General features: G+C 40.0%; 1 protein-coding gene across 18 annotated transcripts in view; it reads left to right on the top strand.

Annotated features, from left to right (window-relative positions):
* Nucleotides 1–24,169, top strand: part of Ptprt (protein tyrosine phosphatase, receptor type, T) — a 1,098,700-nt gene that overhangs the window by 864,548 nt on the left and 209,983 nt on the right. For all 18 annotated transcript variants that reach the window (NM_001108603.2, NM_001402009.1, XM_039105540.2 and 15 more), the window contains 1 exon segment: nt 1,011–1,284. In NM_001108603.2, coding sequence (NP_001102073.2) covers nt 1,011–1,284 — 274 coding nt within the window.

Below are 24,169 nucleotides of genomic sequence, written 5' to 3'. Positions count from 1 at the left end.
GGCGCTGTATGTGTGTGATAGGAGAGGGGTAAAGTGATTCAGAGATAACTACACCACAATCTCACTTCTGTTAAGGATCCAATCGAGCCAATGAGGCATATGTCCCATCTTATGCTTTTGTGAAATCAACTAGGCAGTGATGAATGTGTTGGGAATAACTCATTCTGGACAGATCTCTACAGGCTTCGTGGATTAAATATAAGAAAGATGTAGGTATTTAGGTATTATTGGAAGTCTTTTAAAGGCATAGGTGGCTAGCATTGGTTGGTGTTTCAAGTAGAGGAAGCACAAGCTGATGACAGAGAGGGTCAGCCAGAAGGATGTTTATATAATAGCTAGGTGTCCGGAGCTGTTGGAAATAGTGAGCATATGACATGATCTCTGAAAGGCAATCTGGAATCCAAGCACAAAAGGCTTCAGCAGCCAGTGTCATGTAATTTGGACAAAAGAATAACTATGGCGGTGCCTGAGGAGAGGTGGTGTTATATGGTTGGAAGCAAAATGGACAGATGGACAGAATGATTAAATGAATTGGGAGCAAAGAAACCAGTTGAGTCTAGGTGTGAAAGTGCCTGGCATGAGCATTAGCAATGGGAAGAAGCAAACTGTGGTAAGTGTAACAATGCTGGGTCCTGGGCCACAAAGCTTATTGGTTGTGGAAAAGAGTAAGATCTAAGTACATGAGACCTGAGAATGAGCCAGATTCAGGATCTGGGCGCCAGTCAGATAATGGTCATAGTCTTCATAAAGGTTAATCCACCTAGAAGGGGCATCAGGTTTATATAGATTTAGGCTGAGTTTGTTTCTTGTGTGAACTGGCATTGGGATTTTTGCATGAAAATAGATTTCTACAAAGCAGTAGGGTTAAAAATCTGAAAAGAGAGTAAGGATTTTTTTTTCAGACAGAAGTAGTATCAGTGTCTCCTCCAGAGGACTTACATACATACAATGAACGATAGTGAACTCATGTCTACAGAGTGATTCATCTGCTTCTCTGCTTTCTTGTCCAGCGTTTACCAGTTGGTTGTCAAGGAGGAGCGACTTCAGAAGTCTCGGAGAGCAGCTGACATCATCGAGTGTTTCTCAGTGCCCGTGAGCTACCGGAATGCCTCCAACCTCGATTCTCTACACTACTTTGCTGCTGAGCTGAAGCCCTCCAATCTGCCTGTCACCCAGCCCTTCACAGTGGGAGACAACAAGACCTACAATGGCTACTGGAATCCACCCCTCTCCCCATTAAAGAGCTACAGCATCTACTTCCAGGCTCTCAGCAAAGCAAATGGAGTAAGTAGGTCACTATTTGGACTTTCCCCTTCTCAAGTGCAAACCTTTCACAGCAGAGTTTAATAAACTGAGGTCCACGAGCCAAATCCAACCCTCGTGATTTCTGAGATTTGAAAATAAGGTTTGTTTGTGTTTGCTTTATTTTTATTATTTTGTTCAATTTTTGGCTTTTGTTTGGTTTTACTTTACTGCCACTATTCCTCTTGGTTCGTCTATTACTGATGGTTGCTTTGATTTTTAAGAACAGAGTTGGGAAGTTGTAATATAGAAACTGTGTGTCATGAGGCCTAAAGTATTTATTTATATGGCTTCTGCAGAAAATCTCATTAGAGTATGGAAAACACAATACACTTGGAAAAAAATCACATGGCCTGAATTGTGATTCCTGTGTCTGGAGTTTTGATGCCTATCAGTGCCTGGATGTAGGAGGAACATTTTTCAGTTCACCTGTTGAATTGTTCCCTTTATCACATCCATGAATCACATTCAAAAATATATTTAAAAAGAAGAAGAAACTGTTTCATGTCAAGTATTTCCTTGGTTCACGAGTTGTATCAATCAATCTTCACACATTCACAAGGCTGGAAAATCTCACAAAGGCTATCTATCACCTTCCCATTCATCTCTACCCATCTCTGAATGAATACAATGTGCTTCAGTTATTATTACCACATTAAGTCAGAGTTTCTCAATGTTTGTTTTTGAACTCCTTCAATGACAGAGAACTTACTTTGCTGACTCAGGAGGTGGCGATATGGGGATTGTGACTCCAAGAAAGCTTTGAAGTGTAATTATTTAATGTTTCTTGAATGGTAGCTTCTTCCCAGTATTCTTCAATTATACTTTCTAGGGGTTTATAGAACCAATACAATAACCTAGTTATTTACTAGTTTCTATTGCATACAATCCTTACCACCATCCACTTACCCACTCTTAATATACCCTTTGGGTCATCTTGTCTGCTAGTATTTCATATAAGTTACTATTTGCCCATTCAGGATGCCTTCATGAACATATTTCAGCTTTCATAATTTATTCATCAAGCATATAATGACCACTATCACATCCAAGTTCCTGTGGTTCATATTGTGGTTAGTATATGTCCTTCAAGAGATTATTGATCTGCGAGGAAGCCTGAAGCATGCTGCATCATGCAGTGTCCCTACGGAAGCTACATGCTCACTGCAAACAAGCACTGAGACCAAAGCAGGATCAGTGACATGCACACAGGACAGTTTAGGCTGTCGGTGGCAATCACTGCCTGGGGAAAAAAAAACCCTGGACTGAGGAACTAATTAACATTTAGAGTGTCCACATGCCCATTTAAGTTCCACTTTGATATTTCAGTTCTGCATTTATTACTGGTTCAAGCAACACTCCTCACAGAGAGTATACAGCAACAAAGAGAAGCTGCCAGACTGCCTTCCACCTGTCCATCTGGTTTCCGCTCTGCACGAAGCACTCTGATGTATTGAGCATGAAGACAGAAACATGGACCAAAGCATCTGGGGGCCCTTCTTGCTCTCAGATCTCTGAATTCCATGCTGGCCTGTGCAGTGCTTCAACACAGCTCTCTGATAAGATGTGGCTCTCTCGGTCTCAGCACATAGGGAGGGATAAGGCTATATTTGCAGTCTGCTAATGAGGATGAGAACCTATGTCCCAGTCTCAAGTTTCCACATATCCACACAGATGCTACCCAGGGAGCTAGCTAGGTATACATCAAGATTACTGGAGACTAATTATCCCAGACACTTTTCTAACCCAAGAATCATAGGTTTTGAAAAGAATGTCAGGTGATATGGAACATCCAATTGATGATTTTCTTCCCAAATATTATAGCATAGTCCCTTCTCTGGAGGATACAGGGTTTTGACACATAAGAAAAACAAGTGAGCTATTCAAGCTGCATTTGTCTTTGAGGCAGTTCCAAGAGGAACAGAGCCATGAACGACCTGTACCTCCCACCATACATCATCTGTCTATCATTGTGGAATTAGAATTTCCAGCAAAGATGAGTAGCATGAAGAGTATTGGACACATTCTTAGGCAAGGTTGTCTGAGGGTGTGTTTGTCCTCACAAAAAAAACAAAACAAAACAAAACAAAAGCAGTTAGATGTGGGCACCCAGAATGAGTTTTTCTGGCAAAGAAAGGGGGACACAGCACTTAAAATTACTGTCTTTAGTGTTAAGTTTTTCTGGAAAAGGAATGAGCACAAAGATCATAGGATCGGAACAGCTATTCCCACTCTAACAGAGCTCTGTCTGGCTCCTTCCCTATTCTGTGTGTCAGAGAGGCCAGGAGACTGTCCAGTTAAATCAGGAGGGCTTTGGAGAATGATTAGCCACATCCTCCAACTTGCCATATTCATTGTTCCTGAGCAGATCCATCAGGAAGAATGCTGGTTGGTAACCAGAGCCAACCCCATGCCCTGCTTCTAATAAATCATTCAAAGAACAATTGCCCGAGCAATGAATCAAAACAAAGAGACTAAGAATAGGGAAGAATAGAATAAAAGACCCACAATGAGCAGGAAAGCAATTAGACGTTGCATTAATGCTAAGTAATCATTCCAAAACACTTTAACAAAACAGAAAGTTAATGCGAAAAACAATTACTTAAAGAGGAGGCACACAATGTAAAAATTAACATTGTGATCTGGCTCCAAAATTCACTGTCATGTCAGCCAGAAACTAAGAATGGGCTGGAGACTGAAATATGTGAACCAAAATCCCTAATTTTCTCCTGTAAGACAAGAGTAAATAAATAACCATTATTTTATGCTAGACATGGAGAATCTTTGAAATATGGTTTAGGAACACATGGGTAGCCTTATAATAGTAGGAAATAAAATGGCAACAATATACAAGGAAACACAAGAAAGACAAAGGAAATTATAGAGAAACCGGAAAATCAGCGACTTGAATGGAAGAAGAAAACATTAGGCTTGGTGATGCAAAGATAAAATAGTGTTATTCAGTCATAAAAGGAGGCAATGGCTTTGCTAGAATGAAAAATAAACTCAGTGAAACTGCATCATTTCAAAGTTTAATGCAAAAGATGCTTCAAAGCCCATCAAGACTAAAACAAATTGGGAGAGCGGTGGATCGTCACTTGTTACAAAAATGGTTGTGGTCCAGGTTGAAAACTTTCTACCAGCCCATATCAGTCCTCCCTATCCTATCTGCAAGCTTTATTCAGGACGAGTTGAGAGAATTTAGAATCCAGGAATTTTCATTTTTGTTGACTATTAGGTCACGTCATTCGCTTAGTGGTGATGGTAAATCCAGCCTTTAAAATCAGACTGCCTGCATACAAAACCCTGGTGGATGTGTGATTTTAATTAATCTATTACAGACATTAAGTACAGTTGATCGTTTAAAAGAACATCTATCATATTTGTCACAAAGGCAAAAAAAAAATCTGGAAAACTTCAGTGAGCAGACAGTTGTCTGCCTAATGTTTACATTCCAATGTGGGGGAAGAAACCAAAGTAAATAAGGGAAATGACGAAGTATGGGTGTAGCCATGTGGATTTATTAAGTGCTGACTATTACATGAGGGTAAAGGCAGTTTGTTAGTTTTATAGTGATTATGAGTGTGGTATGTTTTCTCAGCACCATGCATGCCATAGAAACTTTGAACTTGGCATGCAAAACAAGATTTTCAGAGTCTCTTCAGGTGTTTGTATGAAGATTGAGTTATCCACTGGCACATAAGTTGATTTTTTTGCCTGATTAGTGATCTTGTACTTGCCCCTTGGTGTTCTTACAGAAAGCAAGGCAGACCCAGTTGGAGAGGTGCTGTCCTCGGTGCTGGTGAGGAGTCAATGCCTACACTTAGAAGTCAGTCCATATTATAACCATATGTTTGGGATATAGCTATATAATGACATTTTGGAGTTGGATAGAGTTTGAAGTGTCATATAATCTAGACTCAAAAGAAGAAGAGAGGAAAGAAAAATCCAATGAAGCTTTCTCAGCAGGGTATCCCCATGATTACTGCAATTCTATGGAGTGAAAGTTAGTGGATTCCTTTATGGGGCAGGTAAAATGATTAGAACTTTTTTCTTACATAACATACAGTTATTTCCTCCTACTTCTAATCTCCTAGTCACTTTTATTGTGCTTGGAAAAACCAAATCTTTTTCTATCAAACTTTCAGAGAAGGTTATGTGTAGTAACCCATTACCCACCCTTGGCCACCCACCCCTTGCCTTGGTGTGTAACATGCAGCTCCTCTGTCCCCTACATCTCTTTCATTCCGCTTTTTATTTTGTTTTATAATGCATATTTTTTTGTTTCAAAGACTCCTTAAAAAGAGGCCTTCCCAACCAATGCAGTCTCAATTACATTTTAACTACTCTATCTTGAATGTTTCCTAAGAACTTATCAAATATTTCAAGATGTTTTCAGCACTTTAAAGCCTTGACACAGTGCTGTAATCTCTCTTTTACTGGATGTATAACTAAATACTTCTAGATTTTAGGCTTCATTTTCAGTGTCCAGTCCTCCAAGAATTACTCTGTGAACAGCTAGGAGTCCATACCAATAGTACCTGGTTAGTATCTTATTTTATTTTATAACACCAAATATTTTTAAATCACACATATTTTTGTATACCCCATGCTTTTCCCCCTTTATTGAGAGCACCCAGAGTGAGGAACTCCGTCTCAGATGTTGTAGCTATTACTCCTGCTGTTTCTCTTTGATTCATTTGTTCTCATGTTTTGGGGATGTTTTTTGGAAATTTTGTTCTGTGTTTCCCAGGCTATGTTTAATCTTAAACCTAGAGTAGACACTCAAAGTCATTTAATTAATTGATATAATATGAATTATTTCATGATTTATTTGAGTCTCATTTTCCTCATTTATAAACTGCATTATTAATTAATCCTTAATACTTATTCCATTGGATACATAAAAATATCTTGATAATGAAAGGCATGTAAAGCTATGTCACTATAGTCTGAATTTCCATTTGTTGTAAAGTGACTGTTGTGGTTCTAAGCCATTTAATCATAGACAGATGAACCTTAAAGGAACTTTCTCCCACTCTGGTAGCTAGACTTTCCACACAGATGTCTCTTTTCCTAACTCCACAAGCCTGGACAGCCTTGATTTCCTTCAGGTCCTCCCAAGAACACCCAGTGTAGCTATATCAGTGATAAACAGCGGGTGGGTACAGTTTTACATTGTTTTCCCCCTACTGTTCTCAGAATGGAGCTGCTGAATCTATGGTTCTCTGCATCCCCACCACCGTTATCCATGATTGTGAAGTTGAAAGGACCATAATTAAGGGTTGGATGCAAAACAAATGTGGCAAATTCATGCAAATATCTATTAGAAGCCATTTTGGGTTGGGCGATGCTGGTATGCTTGTGCTGTTTACTTAAAGAGAAAACGCTTTTCTTGCCATACCCTTTATGCCATGGGGGTAAACCTGGATGATCTCTCTACAGAATACAAGCTACATAAGAAAAGCAGGTGGCAGAAGAGTAGATGTTCTCTCTGTGTCTGTGTCTGTGTCTGTGTCTGTGTCTGTGTCTGTGTCTGTGTCTGTGTCTGTGTCTGTGTCTGTGTCTGTGTCTGTGTCTGTGTCTGTGTCTGTGTCTATGTCTATGTCTGTCTGTCTCTGTCTGTCCCCCCACCCCAGCCCTTGAACTCAGCTGTCTCTTGAGAGGAGTGGAAAGGCACACCACATTTGTGGTATAATCATATAATAGTGGAGATCACTGAGGCATGGCTGGGTTAGAGGGAAACTGTATGCCTCCAAATGAACTGAGACATTGTATCTAGTTCTACCAAAGCAATATGAAAAGCATGTTTGTGCGTTGGTGTGTTTTCTGAGACTTGGTGAGGCAGAAAGCACTAAGTTTTGAACATCAGGTAGACATGACATTGAATTATGGCGCTTCCTAACAACCTAAAGATATATAGCATGATTAATGATCTACATTTCAGAACGTTGGTGGAGAGGAAATGATACAATGTACATTTAAAACATCACGTAGCATCACTTGTGTAATGTTTTTATTCTTTCCCCTTTTGCTGTTTTATCTTTTGTGAGGCAGGGGTTGGGGTGGGTAGGACATCGTTCTCTAGAGTTATCCCAGTCTGTCTGCTAGCTTGTACCTAGAAGCATCCCTTCCTAACTTTAAATAACCTCTGGACACTTGTTTACACCCAGCTGTTTATCCGGCCTAACACATGGCCTGCTCTAGGCTTGTCTTTGCTCATGGTTTCCAACCTGACATCGAACTGGTTAGATAGTTTGCTTTATTGTCTGTTGGTTTCACACCTCATATTCTGATCCCTTAGTTGTTTATTATCAAAATGTCATATAGAAAAATCACAGATGAACCATGGTATGAACAAGATCCAAGTTCAAGTAGGTTGGAGTTGACACCACACAGATGCTCACATGTCAGTCAGCCAAATGCTCTATTAGGCTACTTATATATCAACTCCTATGTTAGTTACGTTAAACAAACTTTTCTAGAATATCGAACAACAAAATCTCAGTGCATTACCAGAAAATATACTTCTCATTTCTGCTTCTCACCCAAAATGAACCAGCAAGAAGCCAGAGAAATGGCTCAGTGGCTAGGCACACTGGCTCCCTAGGCCTCAAGGTCAGCCCTAGCTCTCACATAGTTCCTTACAGACATGTGTAACTGTAGTTACAGGAAACCAGATACCCTCTTCTGACTTCCACGGGCACTGTTCACATGTGCTAGCCATATATTCATGCAAGCAAACATTTGTACGCAAAAAATAAAAATAAATAAAATTTTGAAAACAGGTCAGCAGAAAGGATCTGATTCTCACAGGCAGGCACTCAGGGGCTCAGGCTGGTGAATGGTCTATTCCAATATAGTCTTCAAGCTAGAGGAAGAGAAATGTGATGAGCAGGCATTGCTTCTAGAAGTTTCCACACAAAACGACACACCGTACTTTAAAAACCAGTTGGCCAATCACATGATCACACTTAACTTCAAAAAGAATAATCCTGTGTCTGTTGGGCATGTGCCTTGAAGGAGAATGAGAGTATGGGAGATTATCTGTAGTGACTCCTATATATCCCTGTAATGACTAAACTCCGCCCACAAATTCTCATATAGCCAGGCCCAGGCTCTATGCCCTCTCTTAGAGTGGCTGTTTGGTTCCTCTGATAAATACTCAGTGAGGGCTTTCTATGAGCAAGCACCTGCCATGCCTCAGACATGAAATAAGATGATTGTACCTCTACACATCCTCGATGTCTATAGATGGATGGATGGATGGATGGATGGATGATGGATGGATGGATGATGGATGGATGATGGATGGGTGGGTGGATGGATGGATGGATGGATGGATGGATGATGGATGGATGGATGGATGGAAGGAAGGAAGGACTGCCACAGTATTCCCCTGGAACCTCACCTTTAATGATTTCGTCCTATAAAGAAATCTTGGTTTCATTCTTCCTCCCTACTCTTCTTGGAGATCTGGCAAGGGGACGCCTGTTCTCACAGTACACTGTCCTACTCTGAAAAGTAGGAGTCTTCCAGTGTTGTCATCTAATGCCACTGGGAAGCTTCAGAAAACTTTTGTTGATCTGCCATACCCACCAGTGGCCAAGGAGCCAAGAAACAGAAAGAAGCCTAGACCTTGATGGCCCCCTAGTAATACTTTTGCTGGCATGTTATCATATTGCAATATCAGGAACATATTCCTGGTTTTTATTAACTCTGTGGCATCTCTTTGGAAGTTAAACAGATACCAAACTGGACACTTGGAATATTGGTTTATTGCAGCACACTGGAAATCATTAGTCTGATCCAGGGCCTTATCTGGCACATGTCTGTTTCCAGAGTCTATGCTTCCCTTCCAGATCTGAATAGATTTTGTTTACTGGGGCTCCCCCTATCCTCTCAGGCATCTCTACCTCCAAAGCTCCTTTCTGTCCTTTGAGCTTTATCACATGCTCTTAAGAACTCTCAACTTCTGTTAGTGCCCTTCTGGGGGCTCCAACATCTCTCCTCAGGTAAGAAGGAAATTCCCTGAGTGTCACCTTGTACAAATACCAAGATGAGTTCTCCCAAGTTGCTAATTTATTTTCACATTCACTTACAGTTCCTACGGATTTTATTATCATGAGGCCTGAGGGAGTACGAGCTTTTCCTTTCCCATGCAAATATACTTTAAATTCATTTGGAGAAGGAGATGAAGGTTACCCAAATGTTGACAGCTGATAATCTTGTCAGCTGTGCCTCCAGGCTTCAGTGCTCAGAACCAACATCCAATCCGTCTTATGGAAATTGCAGTCACAGTGTCCATGTGGTGAGGTCTAGACTTCCACTGGGTCCTCCAAAGCAGGAGAATTGGGAAGCCTGGCCTGCTTGTCCCTTTAATAATGAAAAAAAATTAGAAAAAGCTTTGGGCTTGGAAAAAAATGAATTCCTGCCTTTAAGAACTCAGTCATATCCTTTGTTATCTACACAAGTGAGAATTGAAATGGCAAAACTGGGTCTACTCATCTGTCAAATGGGATAAGATGGACTCATTGGACTTTATGAAGGAAGTCATCAATAGTCATAATTCTTTGTGAACGATAAGGATCATTCGAATCAAGATGTAGATACCAATTTGAAACTATAAATATTCATGCACAAAATAATATAAAAATTTTTAAATAAGTAAATAGATATTTTACTTAATCAGTTAAAACAACAGATAAGGGTCTCTTTCCATGTTTCTGTTTATTCTTTGAGAATTGTATACAATAAATTTTTATCATTTTTTTCCTTTCCTCAACTCCTCCCAGGTCTTGCCCCTCCCTGTATATACCCATACACACATGTATCAGTGGGCATATATGTATCCACACTATTAGAAACTCTAAGTTATCTTAAGAATCTTATAACAGAAGAAAGATAATCGTCAAGCCTTAAGTCTAGTGTAGGGAGTTAATGAATCATCTTTACCACTTAAGTTCATGGGAAGCCAGGGTAACCAGCTTTATGTGGTGGGCGCACACAGTTCTTTTTATATGAAAGAAACAAACATATGTGCTTTTCATAAAATATATTAAGGGGGATTTTCACATACACACCTACATAAGGACCTGGAGGAGGAGGCACTGGATGGCATCATAAGACTATTTTTCTAGCTTGCTTACTTGCTTGCTTTTTCCTTTTTTTTTTTCCTGTCAAACACTCAATTGGTTTTTTTTCTATATCAATTGTATGAAGTCTGAGGTTACAGTATTAGAATTTAATGGAGCCATTTTTGTTTCCTGGGCTATAAAATGCTATTCATTCTACTAATTAATGCTATTAAATAAGAGTAATGTATTTCTAGGTTCATCTCTTTTCAGAATTTTTAATGAACATTCTGGGCATGGGCTTGCATAGATGTCCTGTGACCGGCTATGTGACCTTAGGGAATAACATATACCCTCCTGATGTCTTGTGCAGAAATGATTGACGTTCCTGGTACCAACTCTAAGGGAATGTTTGTAGATCTTAAACAGCATACATGAAGAATAATGTTGGTGCCTGGCATACACGACTTACTGTCAGACATTATTAGACTGCCACAGATGTCATGTGAGAGACAGAGGGGAGGGGTGCTCTAACACAAAACTAGACAGAAATCTGTGGGACGCTCAGTTTTAAAACTCAACAATCAAATTTGAATGGAATGTGGGCATGATGAGAGAGTATTCAGGAACAATAAACAAAACCAAGCAGGGCCCAGAATTCACAAAGACATCACGGGGATGTCAGGCTCAAGAATAGGGAAGAAGATGGGAGATTGCAAGGGAAAGAGGGTTTAGTGTATATAGAGACTAATGGAATCTGGAAACAAATTTCTTGCAGGACCTTCTAGAGGCTGAACATTTTACTTTATGGCTTTCGGTGTTGCAAACTCAAAACTTAATTTATTAGGTTACAAAGTAAAAATATTGAAATAAAGCAAACCTGTAAGAAATTGGTCTGAACAACAGATAATCTTGGTTTTTTGTTTTTTGTTTGTTTGGTTGGTTATTGTTTTTTTTTTTTTTTTTGGTTCTTTTTTTCGGAACTGGGGATCGAACCCAGGGCCTTGCGCTTCCTAGGTAAGCGCTCTACCACTGAGCTAAATCCCCACCCCCGTTGTTTTTTATGTTTCTGCTTATTCTTTGGGACTTATACAATAAATTTTTATTCATTTTATTTCCTTTCCCCAAATCCTACCATATCTTGTCTCTCCCTTCCCACCCAAATCATATTCTGAGAGAGAGAGAGAGAGAGAGAAAGAGAGAGAGAGAGAGAGAGAGAGCGAGCGCCATGATCTATGGAGCCCACTTTGTGGTCACTTACTCCTGAGCATCCTGAGCACGGACCCTGCTCTGGAATATGATCAACTCCTTTGAAGAAATTGATTATCCTCTCAAATGCAGCAGCTTATTGGCTACGAGTGGGACTTTGTTTGCACTTCCCTCCCCTGTGCTGGGCGTTTGTCTGGCGAGAGCTTGTGCAGGTCTTACCCACGCTGTCACAGTCTGAGAGTTCACATGTGCATCTGCCCTGCTGTGCCTAGAAAACACCATTAAGTTGCCCACCACCTCTTACTCTTTCACCCTTCTTCCATATAAGTCCTTGACTCTAGAGGAGAGAGGTATGATAAATACACTCCGAAATCCCTCAATTTCTATATGTTGTCCTGTTGTAAAACTTGTATTTAATATATTCTACTGCAAGATGAAGCTTCTCTGATGAGAGCTGAATGATGTACTGATCTCTGGGTATACCAGAATAACATTAGGAGTCATTTTATTGCTATGTTATAGGATTCTCATATATATGTATATGTGTATGTGTATATGTATATATGTGCATGTGTACGTGTACATGTACATGTACATGTATATGTATCTGTGTGTGTGTGTGTGTGTGTGTATAGTGATCTGCTGTTCATCACCAAATTTCACCCTCAGTCCAACTCGCTTCCATGCCTAGTCATTACCAATGTGCTTTGCTTTAAACTTCTCTGTAACCCACGTTTTCCCAGCTCCCACGCTACCATTGCATCTCAGATATGCTTATGTCTCAACTGGAAAACTTTAACAAATTCCTATACTTTTAAATTCCCACCATCATGATTTCTTACCTCAGAACCATCTTCCAACTACAGCCAGTACAATGTGATGCTGTCTCCTTATTACCCATAAGCAAGACATGACTCTGAGAAGCCACATATTCTAGAATCAAAAGGCCGAGCTGTTGCTTCCACAAGGCCCCCTACGAAACGTGCTTAGGGTTCTCTTTACGCTGAACCTCAGCTATTCAAAGTGGCTTTGTAGAGAAATGTTACTGGAGTGAAGTCACCAGGGGTCCCTTAAAGTCACCCCAAGTCTCCCACGTCATACTTCTTATTTCTCCAAATAGTCATGGCCAAGCTTCCTCCCCCATGCTGTCTTCAAACACCTGCTGGCCCCAGAGTTAACATGTAAAACTAATGAGAAGCTGTACTAATAACAATTATCATAATAAATTGGCCTTTGATTACATCTGTCACCTGAGAATTTCGAAGACTTTACAAACACAATTAGTAATTACAGCTCCCCAGATTGCCTTCAGAGAGAGAGGATCAGTAAGGTCAAGTATATGTTATGCAGGGAACCATGAAGGGCAGCTCCAGTGTAAACTGGTTCAGATAGAGGGATCTCGGGCTCTTGATGGAAAACTCAAGCCTCTCTCCATGATGCCCAGAGGAAACACACTTCTGACATCACAATTAGGGGAGGAAATTTATAGCCAATATATAGCCCCGAGTTCCTATTGTTGAGGAATGGGAGGTATGAACTACAGCCTCAGAAGACAGCTTATAAGATTTCCCAGTTCCCTTCTTGTGGGAGAAAAACAAACAGTGGCTTCAGTCCAGCTTCCACCACCCCCACCCCATACATAGGTTTACCCTGAAAACTGTGTTTTCCTTGGTCTTATAAGGTCCCAGGTGATAAGGGGAGTTTGATGATGAAGACGGCGATGAGCCAACAGCCATTTACTATGGGCTTTCTCTGTGTCAGTCCGTGATGAAGAAGGTACAGCCCTGTCCTCAGGGAGCTCATAGTCCAGTAGAGAGGACAGTCTTGAAAACAAATGTGTGCAATAACAGTTTCAGGAATCATAGCAGAAGGCCCAGCGTATGCCTTAGAGGTAGATAGGAATGGCTGCAGCACGAGCAATGCTTGAATTTACCACGGAAGTTTAAGTAGCTGTTTCCCAGGCAGGAAATGAGGAAGAAGAAGGTATATCATAAACATACAGCATATAGACCAAAGTCCAAAGATTCAAGGACTCCCTGCTACACTTGTGAGATTTAGTGAGGTTGTATGTGGGACTTGAGGAGAAGGTAAGAGACAGCTGGAGATTAGATAATAGGGGTCTTATCTACTGTACTAACAAGTACTTTTTTTTCCTGATGAAAATAGGAAATCTTTGTAAATATACTGGAAATCATCTCAGCATTGACTTGTTACAATCATACAGGTATGTGTGTTCCCCTCTTTCAAGGCACATATACATACAAACTCTGCTTTTCCTAGCGAGATGTGCAGAGAGCACAGTCCACATTTGGCAGATGCTATCATCATCATGAAGAAAATTGAAGAAATTTGCCAAAGGTCACTTACCTAATTAGGCAAAAACAGAATTTGAATGCCAATCTTTAATAATTGCTGACATGTTTGGTATGTTTAGGCACAATACCACTAATGATAGGGATGGGAATGTCTCCCATTTTTACAGTTTACATTCTAGCGGTGACATCCATCTGGTACACAAATAAATAATTTTATGTGGTGATGTGTAAGAAATACAAAGGAAATACAAAGGGATGTGGTAACTGAATCTTCCAAAGGGGATTTAGTAAGTCTGACAATGTAGAGTCATGGCTATCGTGGGTTTGCTATTTTCAAATTATTAGGAACATGATAACGGATCCATGAGCTGAGGAGTCTTTCCTTTAAATCTCCTCCCTCTCCCTCTCCCTCTCCCTCTCCCTCTCCCTCTCCCTCTCCCTCTCCCTCTCCCTCTCCCTCTCCCTCTCCCTCTCCCCTCCCCTCCCCCTCCCCCCTCTCTCTGTCCCTCCCATCTTTGTATGTGTGTTGTCCCTGCACAGTGACAGAAGGCAAACTAGAACATAGAACACATGTCTTAAGTCTAAAGTTGATGTCCAGTGTCTTCTCAACCACATCCACCATATTCACTGAGGCAATGGGAACATGGGGCTTGCTGCTTCAGGATAGTCTCGCTAACTAACTTAACCTCAAACTGTCCCTTCTTCCCATGTGCTGGGCTTACAGGCAGTCTGCCATGCTTGCCTGGCTTTCACGCTAGCTCTAAACATCTGAACTTCAGCCGACATGCTTGGATGAACACTTTATCTGTTGAGCCACCTCTCTGGCCTCGATCGACATTTTGTTTACCGTTCTGTAAGACTGTTAGGTTTGACAGAAGTCCACAGGGCCTAATTTTTATATAGACCAACTTTTATATAAAAGATGCTTCCCGATACAGCCTTACCTTCTTCTTACTGCGAGTTAAATTGATGGAATCTGTATCTGAGACATGTTTAAATACTTTCTGAGTTGCTTGTTTATATCTCGTGCCCAGTTTCAGGGAGTTTTACACCTTTTCTCAATCACTTTCCGAGGTATTTATACATCACAGATCTGAACTCTTCCCCTGGGTGATGCTGCAAGTTTCCCAGTTCGTTACTCATCTATTGACTCCACTTAAAATGTTTTTATCACAACAAATAACGTGGAGTTCAATGCATCATTTTGATTTATTTTCTAACATTCAATACCGATCGGCAGTTAGAATGCCTTTTGCATCCATACACAAATGGTCTACCTGGGGTTGCCTCTAAGTCATATGTGGATTTTTGCTGATGCTTAGATTTTTGATGAATGGTGCTTATCTTGGGGTACTAGAAAAAGCATTTATATCAGTTACTTCTCTCCTTATTGTGACCAAATATCTGACAAGAAGCACATTGAAGCTTATGGCTTAAAGGGATGCACTTGACAATGGAAAAGAGGAGCAGCTGAGGTAGAAACAGCTGTCCTCCCTGCATCCACCAATAAGAAGCAGTGTGTGCCTGTGCATGCACATGTGCGTGTGTGTGCATGCGTGTGTGTGTGTGTGTGTGTGTCTGTGTGTGTGTGTCTGTGTGTGTGTGTGTGTTCCGTAATGGGTCCTCACCAGTCGCAAAAAGAAATTTTCTTGATAGGGTAGGGGTCAGAGGCTGAGACCTATCTGTGTGTATAAGGATAAATGTTTAGAAAACCACAACCAATCAAAATGCATAGTTGCAAAGCCCAGTCACAATGGACACATCTACAAAATACTCAGCAGCCTAAGGCTTAAGGCAGAACAATTTTTTTTTTTTTTCGGAGCTGGGGACCGAACCCAGGACCTTGCGCTTCCTAGGCAAGCGCTCTACCACTGAGCTAAATCCCCAACCAAGGCAGAACAATTTTTAAGAGCCATGGGATAAGGGAGTTTGCTGTGAGGTATATCTCCTAGTCATGTTAGACGCTACACACATAAAGCCTTCTTACTGAGCAGTAGACATGCCGAAGTGGACTGGGAAAAGACCACAAGGCCTTATCACTATATAAAGAACTTTGGACAACTGAGGTGTATGGAGAACCTAATGTTTTAAAGTATTTTACTAATGCGTTTTTATTGTGGCTTCAGAGTTTTGTGCCCATCATTTTGGTCTTTGATTGGTGTAGTTGGTTTTAATATGGGCTATCAGTTAACAGTCACAGTTCAGCCTTTACGTAGGAGCGCGCAATTTTCTCAACATTATTCATTGAAATAGCAGTCACCTCCATGATGTATAGTTTTGGTGAGTTTGTCAAGATTTGGTTGGTTACAGATGTGTTTGTTTCTAGGATCTTAATTCTGTTCATTGGCCTGAGCGTGCATTTTTGTGCCAGTACCATATTGTTTTATTGTTTTATTTATGTCTATTGTATGACTTCAGATTAGGTGTTGTGAGGCTTCCAACATTCTCATTTTTCTTTGGAATATTTTAGTTGTTTGATTCCTCTTCACTGCTACATGGACTTCAGGTTTACTCCTAGTTCTATGAAGAATGTCATTGATTCTTTAAAAACGGACAAGAACCGCATTGAGTCTTCAAAACGCTCTGAGTAATAAGAACATTTTAACAATGTTAATGTTTCCAACCCGTGAGCATAGGAAGTCTTTCCATTTCATTTTATTTCCGTTTCTTCCATTTCATCTGTGGTTTGTTACAGCGTAGATGTCTTTTACCTCCTTGGCTAAGTAATTTCTGGTTTGGGAGCGCTTTCATAGGAGATCGCCCTTTGAGATTTGTGAGTTTCTTTGTCCACAAGACAAATGTTCCAACTGTGTGTGTTAGTTTTGTGTCCTTCCTTTTTCCTAATTCCTGTATTATTTTTCTACCAGTCCTTGACACATGGATAGCTTGGGACTTCCCTTTTCTATTTGTATATCTTGTAGTTCATTCATCTGATTTCTCTGCTAACACTTCTAGTGTAATATTGGAGAGGAATGACAAAGGCAAGACCAGTAGGCAGATAATCCTAACTACTTATGAGGCTAAGACTGGAAGATTACAGGTTCAAGACCTGAGTTATCTACATTGTGAGTTCAAGATCAACTTGGTCAACTTAGAAGAATTCTGTCTCAAAATTTTGAACGTTGAAAAAAGAAAAAATAATATAGCTTCATGACAAAGTATTTGCCCAGCATATCGGAAGTTCAGATTCAGCTCCTAGTGCCTGAAAAGAATAAATTATGATGAGAATAACTTCTCATTAATTATTCAATACTTTAGAGAAAAAGCATTCTGCCTTGCTACCACCCAGAATGATACTGGCTATGACTTAGTTATATTTAGTTTTTATTTTATTGAAGAGCCAAATTCTTTTTAAGTCTTTTTATGACAAAAAATGTTGAATTTATGAAAGACTTTGGTGTTTTCTTGTTTATTTTTGAAGTGAGCATAGGATGTTTTGCCCTTCATGTTAGTGTTGTGTGCATTTCATTTGTATAATCGAATCATCCTTCCATTCCCAGGATAATCCCAGTTCGGCCATGGAGGCTGGATTTTTAAGTGTGCTATAGGATTCAATTAGCTATTTTGTCAAAGTATCTTTACTCTAGGTTCATTCAAGATATTGATAAGCGATTTTTATTTCTGTTTTGTTGTTGTTATTGTTTCCTAGTTTTTAGGATAATCCAAATCAAAATCAACAAGAAAACATCAGCATTAAACTAAACTACAGAGTGAAGGGGGCCTTTATAGGTCATCTTAGCCAGTAACTACACAACATACATTATTTTTATTAGCACATGGGAAATATTTGGTATTTTCTCCACTCTTTAAATGTTTTTGTTTACTTAAAAGTTTTAATATTCTATGTCCTTTTTTTCATATTCCTTAGTTGACTTCTCTAGAGCTCAATATACTTTTCAATATATAAACTCAGACTTGACTCCCAGTAACCTATTAAATTGTTATTATCTAACTATTTTTTCCTGGCTAATAGGGGTTCTATATGCACATGTGTCCTATGTTCTTCAGTGTACTTTTAGGCCACTTTTTATAAACTCCTCTTTTTCTCTTTATTTTATTTTCATAGTCAGTTTTTCAAGCTTCTCTTTCAGGATCCCTGTAATTAATCATCCTTTCTGAGGTGATTTTGTGTCATTTTTCCTTCATTCCCTTCATGAATTAAACTAACTCTCTCTGCATTTTCTCCCTCAGATTTCTGTGACATTTCTGCTTTTAACTTGTCTATTTCTCAACCAGAGGTTTTTTGGTTTTTTTTTAAAGACGATTCAGTTCATTGTAAAGTGTTGCATTACTTCTGTTTTCTCTTTTGCCTGTTTGTTTCCTAGTGGGAACACGTCCATCATCTTCATATGGTTGTTTTATTATTTATTCAGGATTTTATTTTGTAGATTCAAAGTGGCTTACTAAATTTATTATTCAAAAACTCTGCAATGACAGGATAGGGAAATTTATGATTTAAAAGATAATGTATTTATTTTATTTATATGAAGAGTGCAGTTGTCCATAAATGGGGAGGTCACAGGACAATTTATAGGAATCTGTTTTCTTCTTCCACCACAAAGGTTTGTAGAATCAAATCATGTCATCAACTTGGCAGCAAGTACTTTTACCCACAGAGCAATCTAGCCAGCCTCTGTAGTATAGATTTACTGAGGATTTACCTTGTACCATTGGTGTTGAATTTTTATAGTCATTTGTTTACTTTTGAGATCTTTTGCCCACTATGATGCTTGTGTTGGCAATCATAGACACATTTTGTTCATGATTGTCTCTTACCATATTGCCAACAAGAACAATAAAGTAATGTCCGTTAATTTTGTTGAGGTTGTAGACACTGACTGATTGATTTTGTTTTCCTGTATTGCTTCTGAAAATCATACAGGACTATTTGATGTCATGTTGTTACTGATTTATTCAACTATTCACAGAAAATAGGAATGTATGCTCATTTGGTCATAGGCAGTGATATAAGCAGAAAAGGCAATGATAAAATTTTGTTTAACTTAATAACTGGGTAGCAAGTTGATGTAAAGAACTTTAATTGAGACTATAGGTCGATTATGTTTGGAGTAGGTGTGATGGAGTGTTAGGGTTAGGCAGAATTCTTTTCAAGGTCTGCATCTTAATTATCAATATCTCAAGTGTACAGCTACATGAACCTAAATATCAAGAGTAACTGTGTTAGAAACAGATGTGAGAGTCATGAAGAATGAATGCTCAAAGATCGTTGGTCTAGCGTAGGATAAATATCTGCCCAAAAGACAAGAGTGGGGGCAGGAATGAGGGAAAAATACAGGTAAGACCAAACCTGAAATACAGAGTAACCCAAAGTCAAGAGTATAAAAGAGGTCAGGGAAAGAGTGATCAGTTGCAGCTAATAATGACAGGTCAAGGAAGACTGGGTTGGAACAGCAGCAATTAAAGATGAACTTGAGCTGCTCTTCTGTGACCTTAATGGGAGTCTCTGACTGAAGGAAGATGCACAGAGAAGGTGAGCCAAAATGAGGAAATCCCCTGAGGAAAACATTCAACTGAAGATTTGAGAGCTTACGCTTGGTTGTAAGTTTTCTGAGTAGGCTAACCTGAGACTTAGCAGTTTTCTCCCTGAGACCTGGACTCTGGCTTCTGCCTATTACAAGAAAAAAGCATAGCCTGATGCGGTCCATGAATACCTCACAAGGTGACATGGATAGTGTCCACCAAGCACAGTGTGTCAGAACAACCATCCCTCTGTAGCGCCTGACTACGCTGAACTTCACCCCAGTGACTAAGGCTTCACAGGCACTAGCACACATGCCCAGGAGTAAACTCAGTCCAGTACCACACTGGCACTCTTGCCAATTAAAAGGAGTCCCTCCTGCCTTTTCCTCAAAGTAGTCTCTCTTACTCCCTCCTAATGGTGCTGGGTCTCCATAAGTTTCTGGAGGCCATGAGCTTTCCTTTGTCCTCTCTAAGTTTCTAGCTTCTCTCAGGATCCTAAATCAAACCAAAGCAGATTTCTTTTCATCAAAAACCACCCAGCCTGTTTGTTCTCTGCCATCTCTGTGTGCCTACATAGGACTCTAAAAAGCAGATGAATGGCAAAAAGGTGGTTGCATGCAGATGCCAAAGTAAAAAGGCCACTTGCTTAAAGGTTATTTTGTATTTCAGTCTGACTTGCCATCTGCATAACCTTGAAAAATGTCGCTTAATCTTGTCTTCTGAAGAAAAACAAAGGGGGCGGGGATTGTAGTGTTCAAACGTAGTAGAAGAATGGAAAGATATAAAATATGATGAGTTGGGTTTGAAGGGTGGAGTTACTTTTAAATAATTAGCATTTATTTCATGGAGTTGTTCCCACAGAAGACAAGCACCAGCTTATGGATCAGGGCACCAGAGTCATGGGAAGCGTAGGTTGAGGGTACAGTCATTGTTCAAGCCAGAAACCCTATGCTACATAAGTAAGGAGTGAACTAGGGTACTAGGGTGATGGTTGCAGGGTCTGGAGCTCTAAATCCAGACAGAGCCATGCTGGTAATTATATTCCTAGGGTAAGGGGAGGCTGGATCAGGTCCATAGCAGTACTCTGCCTGGTCCAACCCATTGCCACTTTCTCATCTCTTACTTCCCATCCATCACCGCCTTCCATCCTCAATCTCATGTCTTTATTACCCTTAGTCTGTTCACTTATCCAGTGGTTTTGACATGTTAAAAAATCGAAACTAAAATTTGTCTTCTTTGTGTTTACGTAACTCTCTTGCTTTTAAAGTATAGAGCCAAGTGCTATTTATAGCTCCCGCTCACACCACAGCCCGAGTAGTTCCTTGTGATTATGGCCTCAACTTCATGACTTCACTAAGCTCTTCGTTTTCCTACTTCCAATGCTCGGCACATCTGTACTTGAGTCTGGACAATCCTCCTTAACACATCATATATCCAACTCCACTTCTCTTCCGAGTGTCCGACTGAGTACTCTTTCAAAGCCTTAAAGCATCTCCCTCCCAGCCCACAGTCCACTTTGCTTTCTTTACACCTAACAGCTTTTGCTCCTATTGCTTATGGCTACTTGGACATAGATATTTACTTGTGGAGAAAGCCCTTTAATGTTTATCATCATCTCAGATGTGCCCAGCCCACAAAGACATAGACTATGTCTACTTTGTTGTTGTGTCTGTGGTGCCCGAAACAAAGCCAGACACATAGTGATCATTCAGTAAGTGTCTGTTGAAGGGCTGACCAAGTAATAAAGAAAAAAGGAGTTGGGTGGGTTGTTGGTTCTTGGGTCTTAGAGAAGATGTAGGATATAAGCCAAAGTAGCTAGAAAAACTAAGGCAAGCCTGCAGTCTGAAGGTCAAGCCCTATCCTACTAACTGGGGAAGTTAGAGAAGACAAAGACTCAAGATAGGGATCTGGGGAAAGCATTTGAAAAGCATGAGGTCAGAGTTAAACCCTCGTTATATTACATTAGGAATCTAATGGGATCATACAGTAAGAACTGAAGGAGGCTTGATTAGGTTTGTGATGTATCTTAAATTTTTGGGCAATAAACAGAAGTTATGGGCATGCTTGGCTGCTATGGATACTTGCACTGACATCTTACATGGGACGGGCACAAAACAATTGCAAAAAACTGTTAAATATGTTATTGAGTAAGTTAGACTTGGCATACTATAGAGGGTAATTAAAGACATTACATGGGCAGTGATGTAAAAGTGACTTGTATAAGACAAGGTACTATAGAGGGGGATCAAGAATCAAGGAGAGAGAATACTAGAAAAACAGAGATAGTGCTTGGAGCCAAGACTAGATCCAGTGTTTGAGAATGTCCTCAGGATGGTCCAGCTTCTTCACAAACAGAGCCTTTTCCTCTGTCATTTGATTTGGAGAAAGAGCCATAGAGAAAGAGATGGTGGCTTGCTCGGTCTTGCACAGCTCGGTCAGAGCCTCGAGTAGAAGGGAAGTCTCAACACAAGTACTGAAGTGAGGTTGTTATAAATTCTACCCCAAGGTGACATACACCTGTGTGACAATTGTCAAGTCTATGGCAGGAAGGAAAGCATGAGTGATGTTTAAAAGGTGAGAAAAATGACATGTGCTGCCCTGACACAGATTACAGAGCCAGAGTATGTTATAGTGGAAATAGGACACAAAAAAACTACACCTTCCAGGTACTTACACAGTCTGAGCACAGAGAAAGGACTTATTTCCTGCTTCTTAATCTGATTGGGACTCTGAACATATGCACAGTGACCAGACCGCCCATGTAATAGAATTTACAGTGTCCATTGCTTCTCCGATTTGCTTGTTGACAGTCCAATCAACCAGAAGGTCAGTGGAATGACTCAGGGCTTTGTAATCCTTTACCTAATTCTAACCAACAAAGACAAATTGCTTATGGAATTAAAGCTGTCAGGAACTTAGCAGACAGTGATCATGTCAGCTTTGTGTTTGTGAAAGTCGGAAAGACTTTGCATAGGTAGACAAGCGCTCTACTGTATAGAAGGCAGTCTTTGCCAAGTGCGGAGTTGAAGGGGTCATGTTAAGAAATGGCTTGGTTGGGGTTGGGGATTTAGCTCAGTGGTAGAGCGCTTGCCTAGCAAGCGCAAGGCCCTGGGTTCGGTCCCCAGCTCCGAAAAAAAAAGAAGGAAAAAAAAAAAAAGAAATGGCTTGGTTTTCCAGGCTTGAAACCATGAAGGGGGAGACAATTCTCAATAAAGTTAGAAAGTCTCACAGGGAACAGGGAGCAAGATACAGGAAGCAAGAGTAGGTGATGGAAGAAACCCTTATAGCTACACAAGATTCCCACCTACGATAATATATACCTCAAGAAATTCCCAGAAAAGGTGGGTTAATATTTCCTATTTAAGAAAGGAAGAGCTGAGACAGAGCCTGGGAAAGACATCTGGGATGGGGGTGACATCTGGGATGTTGGTGTCATTGAGTCCTTAGACTTAGATGCTGGTCATAAGTGTGTGCTAACTTGTTGAAAAAATCTGTCAGATTATATTTAAGATGTATGTTTAAGATGTATCTTTGTGTGTCATGTCTAAATAACACTGCAACAATTAAATTCCCTTCAAGACCTCTCTTCAGGCTTAGAATGACCCATTCTTTACAATAACAATAGTGCTTTGCTTATTCATTTAGTATTTTCTTGTTAAAATTTTTGTGTATAGGAATGTTTTGCCTGCATGTGTGTATGTATGCCACATGTATGTCTGCCATCTGGAGCCAGAAGAGAGAGCTGGATCCCTTGGAAGTGGCATTAAGATCATTGTGAATTTCTATATGGGTGCTGGGAACCTAACCTGAGTCTTCTACAGGGACAGCAAGTGCTTTTAACCACTAAGCCATCATTCCAGCCACCCCCTGCTTCTTAATATTTTCTGATGCCTACTATTCTATGTAGTTTTGTTGTAAGATTATTTAGTTGTAATAGCTTCTACATGTTCTCCTGTGTTGACATGCCACTGCTTCCTTTGTCATGCCTGCATAGTTAGATAAAGACATTTCCTTTAGTTTCCACTTTGGATCCAACATGTTTAAGCAGTAGGCTGTTTTCTACATTCAAGTTTGTTCTCTGACAGTACCTTCTTAAGAACTCTTTAAAGTTAAGATATGTAGAGTGAGTCTCCCGCCTGCGTTCACTGATACAGAATCATGTATATGGAGGGCATTCTTAAGGAACTTGAACATCTGTGGGTTTGATATCCATGGAGGTTCCAGACAATATCTAGATTAGATAGCAGAGGATGACTGTATTTTCAAATTACCCCACCAGTCTTGGCTTCATCTAACCGTCGCCCACTGTTCTATGTAACTACCATGCATAAAAATGGCAAATTTGCTTATATAACATTTTCAAAATCTTTTTCCTTTGCACCAATTTGAAGTTGATGAGGTTCTGACTCAGATCTTACACCTCTCCCACTCTTCCGTTTCCCAGGGCTGGTCAGTATGATCCTACCCTTTGAAGGACTTCAGTTCCCTGAGGGTCACACTTCCTCTGTCTCAGTCAACAAGGCCGTCTCTTTACACTAAGCACAGAGCTAAAAACCAACAGGAACTAAGGATGATCCTCTTTCTCCAAATTTCAAAAGCGAAATATTAGTTTGTTTGCTTTATCATCGTGTTCATGTGTTCTGGATATTATTTCTCCTCTTCTACATGGCTTTTTGGTCATTTTTCTTTCTGTCTTCTGGATATATTCCTTAATTAAAAAAATAACCTTAAAAAAATACAACAAGGTTCAGTTTTCATATGTAATCTTAAAAGGAATACTTCAGATAT

Source organism: Rattus norvegicus, chromosome 3, assembly GCF_036323735.1.
Source record: "Rattus norvegicus strain BN/NHsdMcwi chromosome 3, GRCr8, whole genome shotgun sequence".
In the NCBI taxonomy this organism is placed as follows: domain Eukaryota; kingdom Metazoa; phylum Chordata; class Mammalia; order Rodentia; family Muridae; genus Rattus; species Rattus norvegicus.
This window is presented reverse-complemented; position numbering and strand designations above follow the sequence as displayed.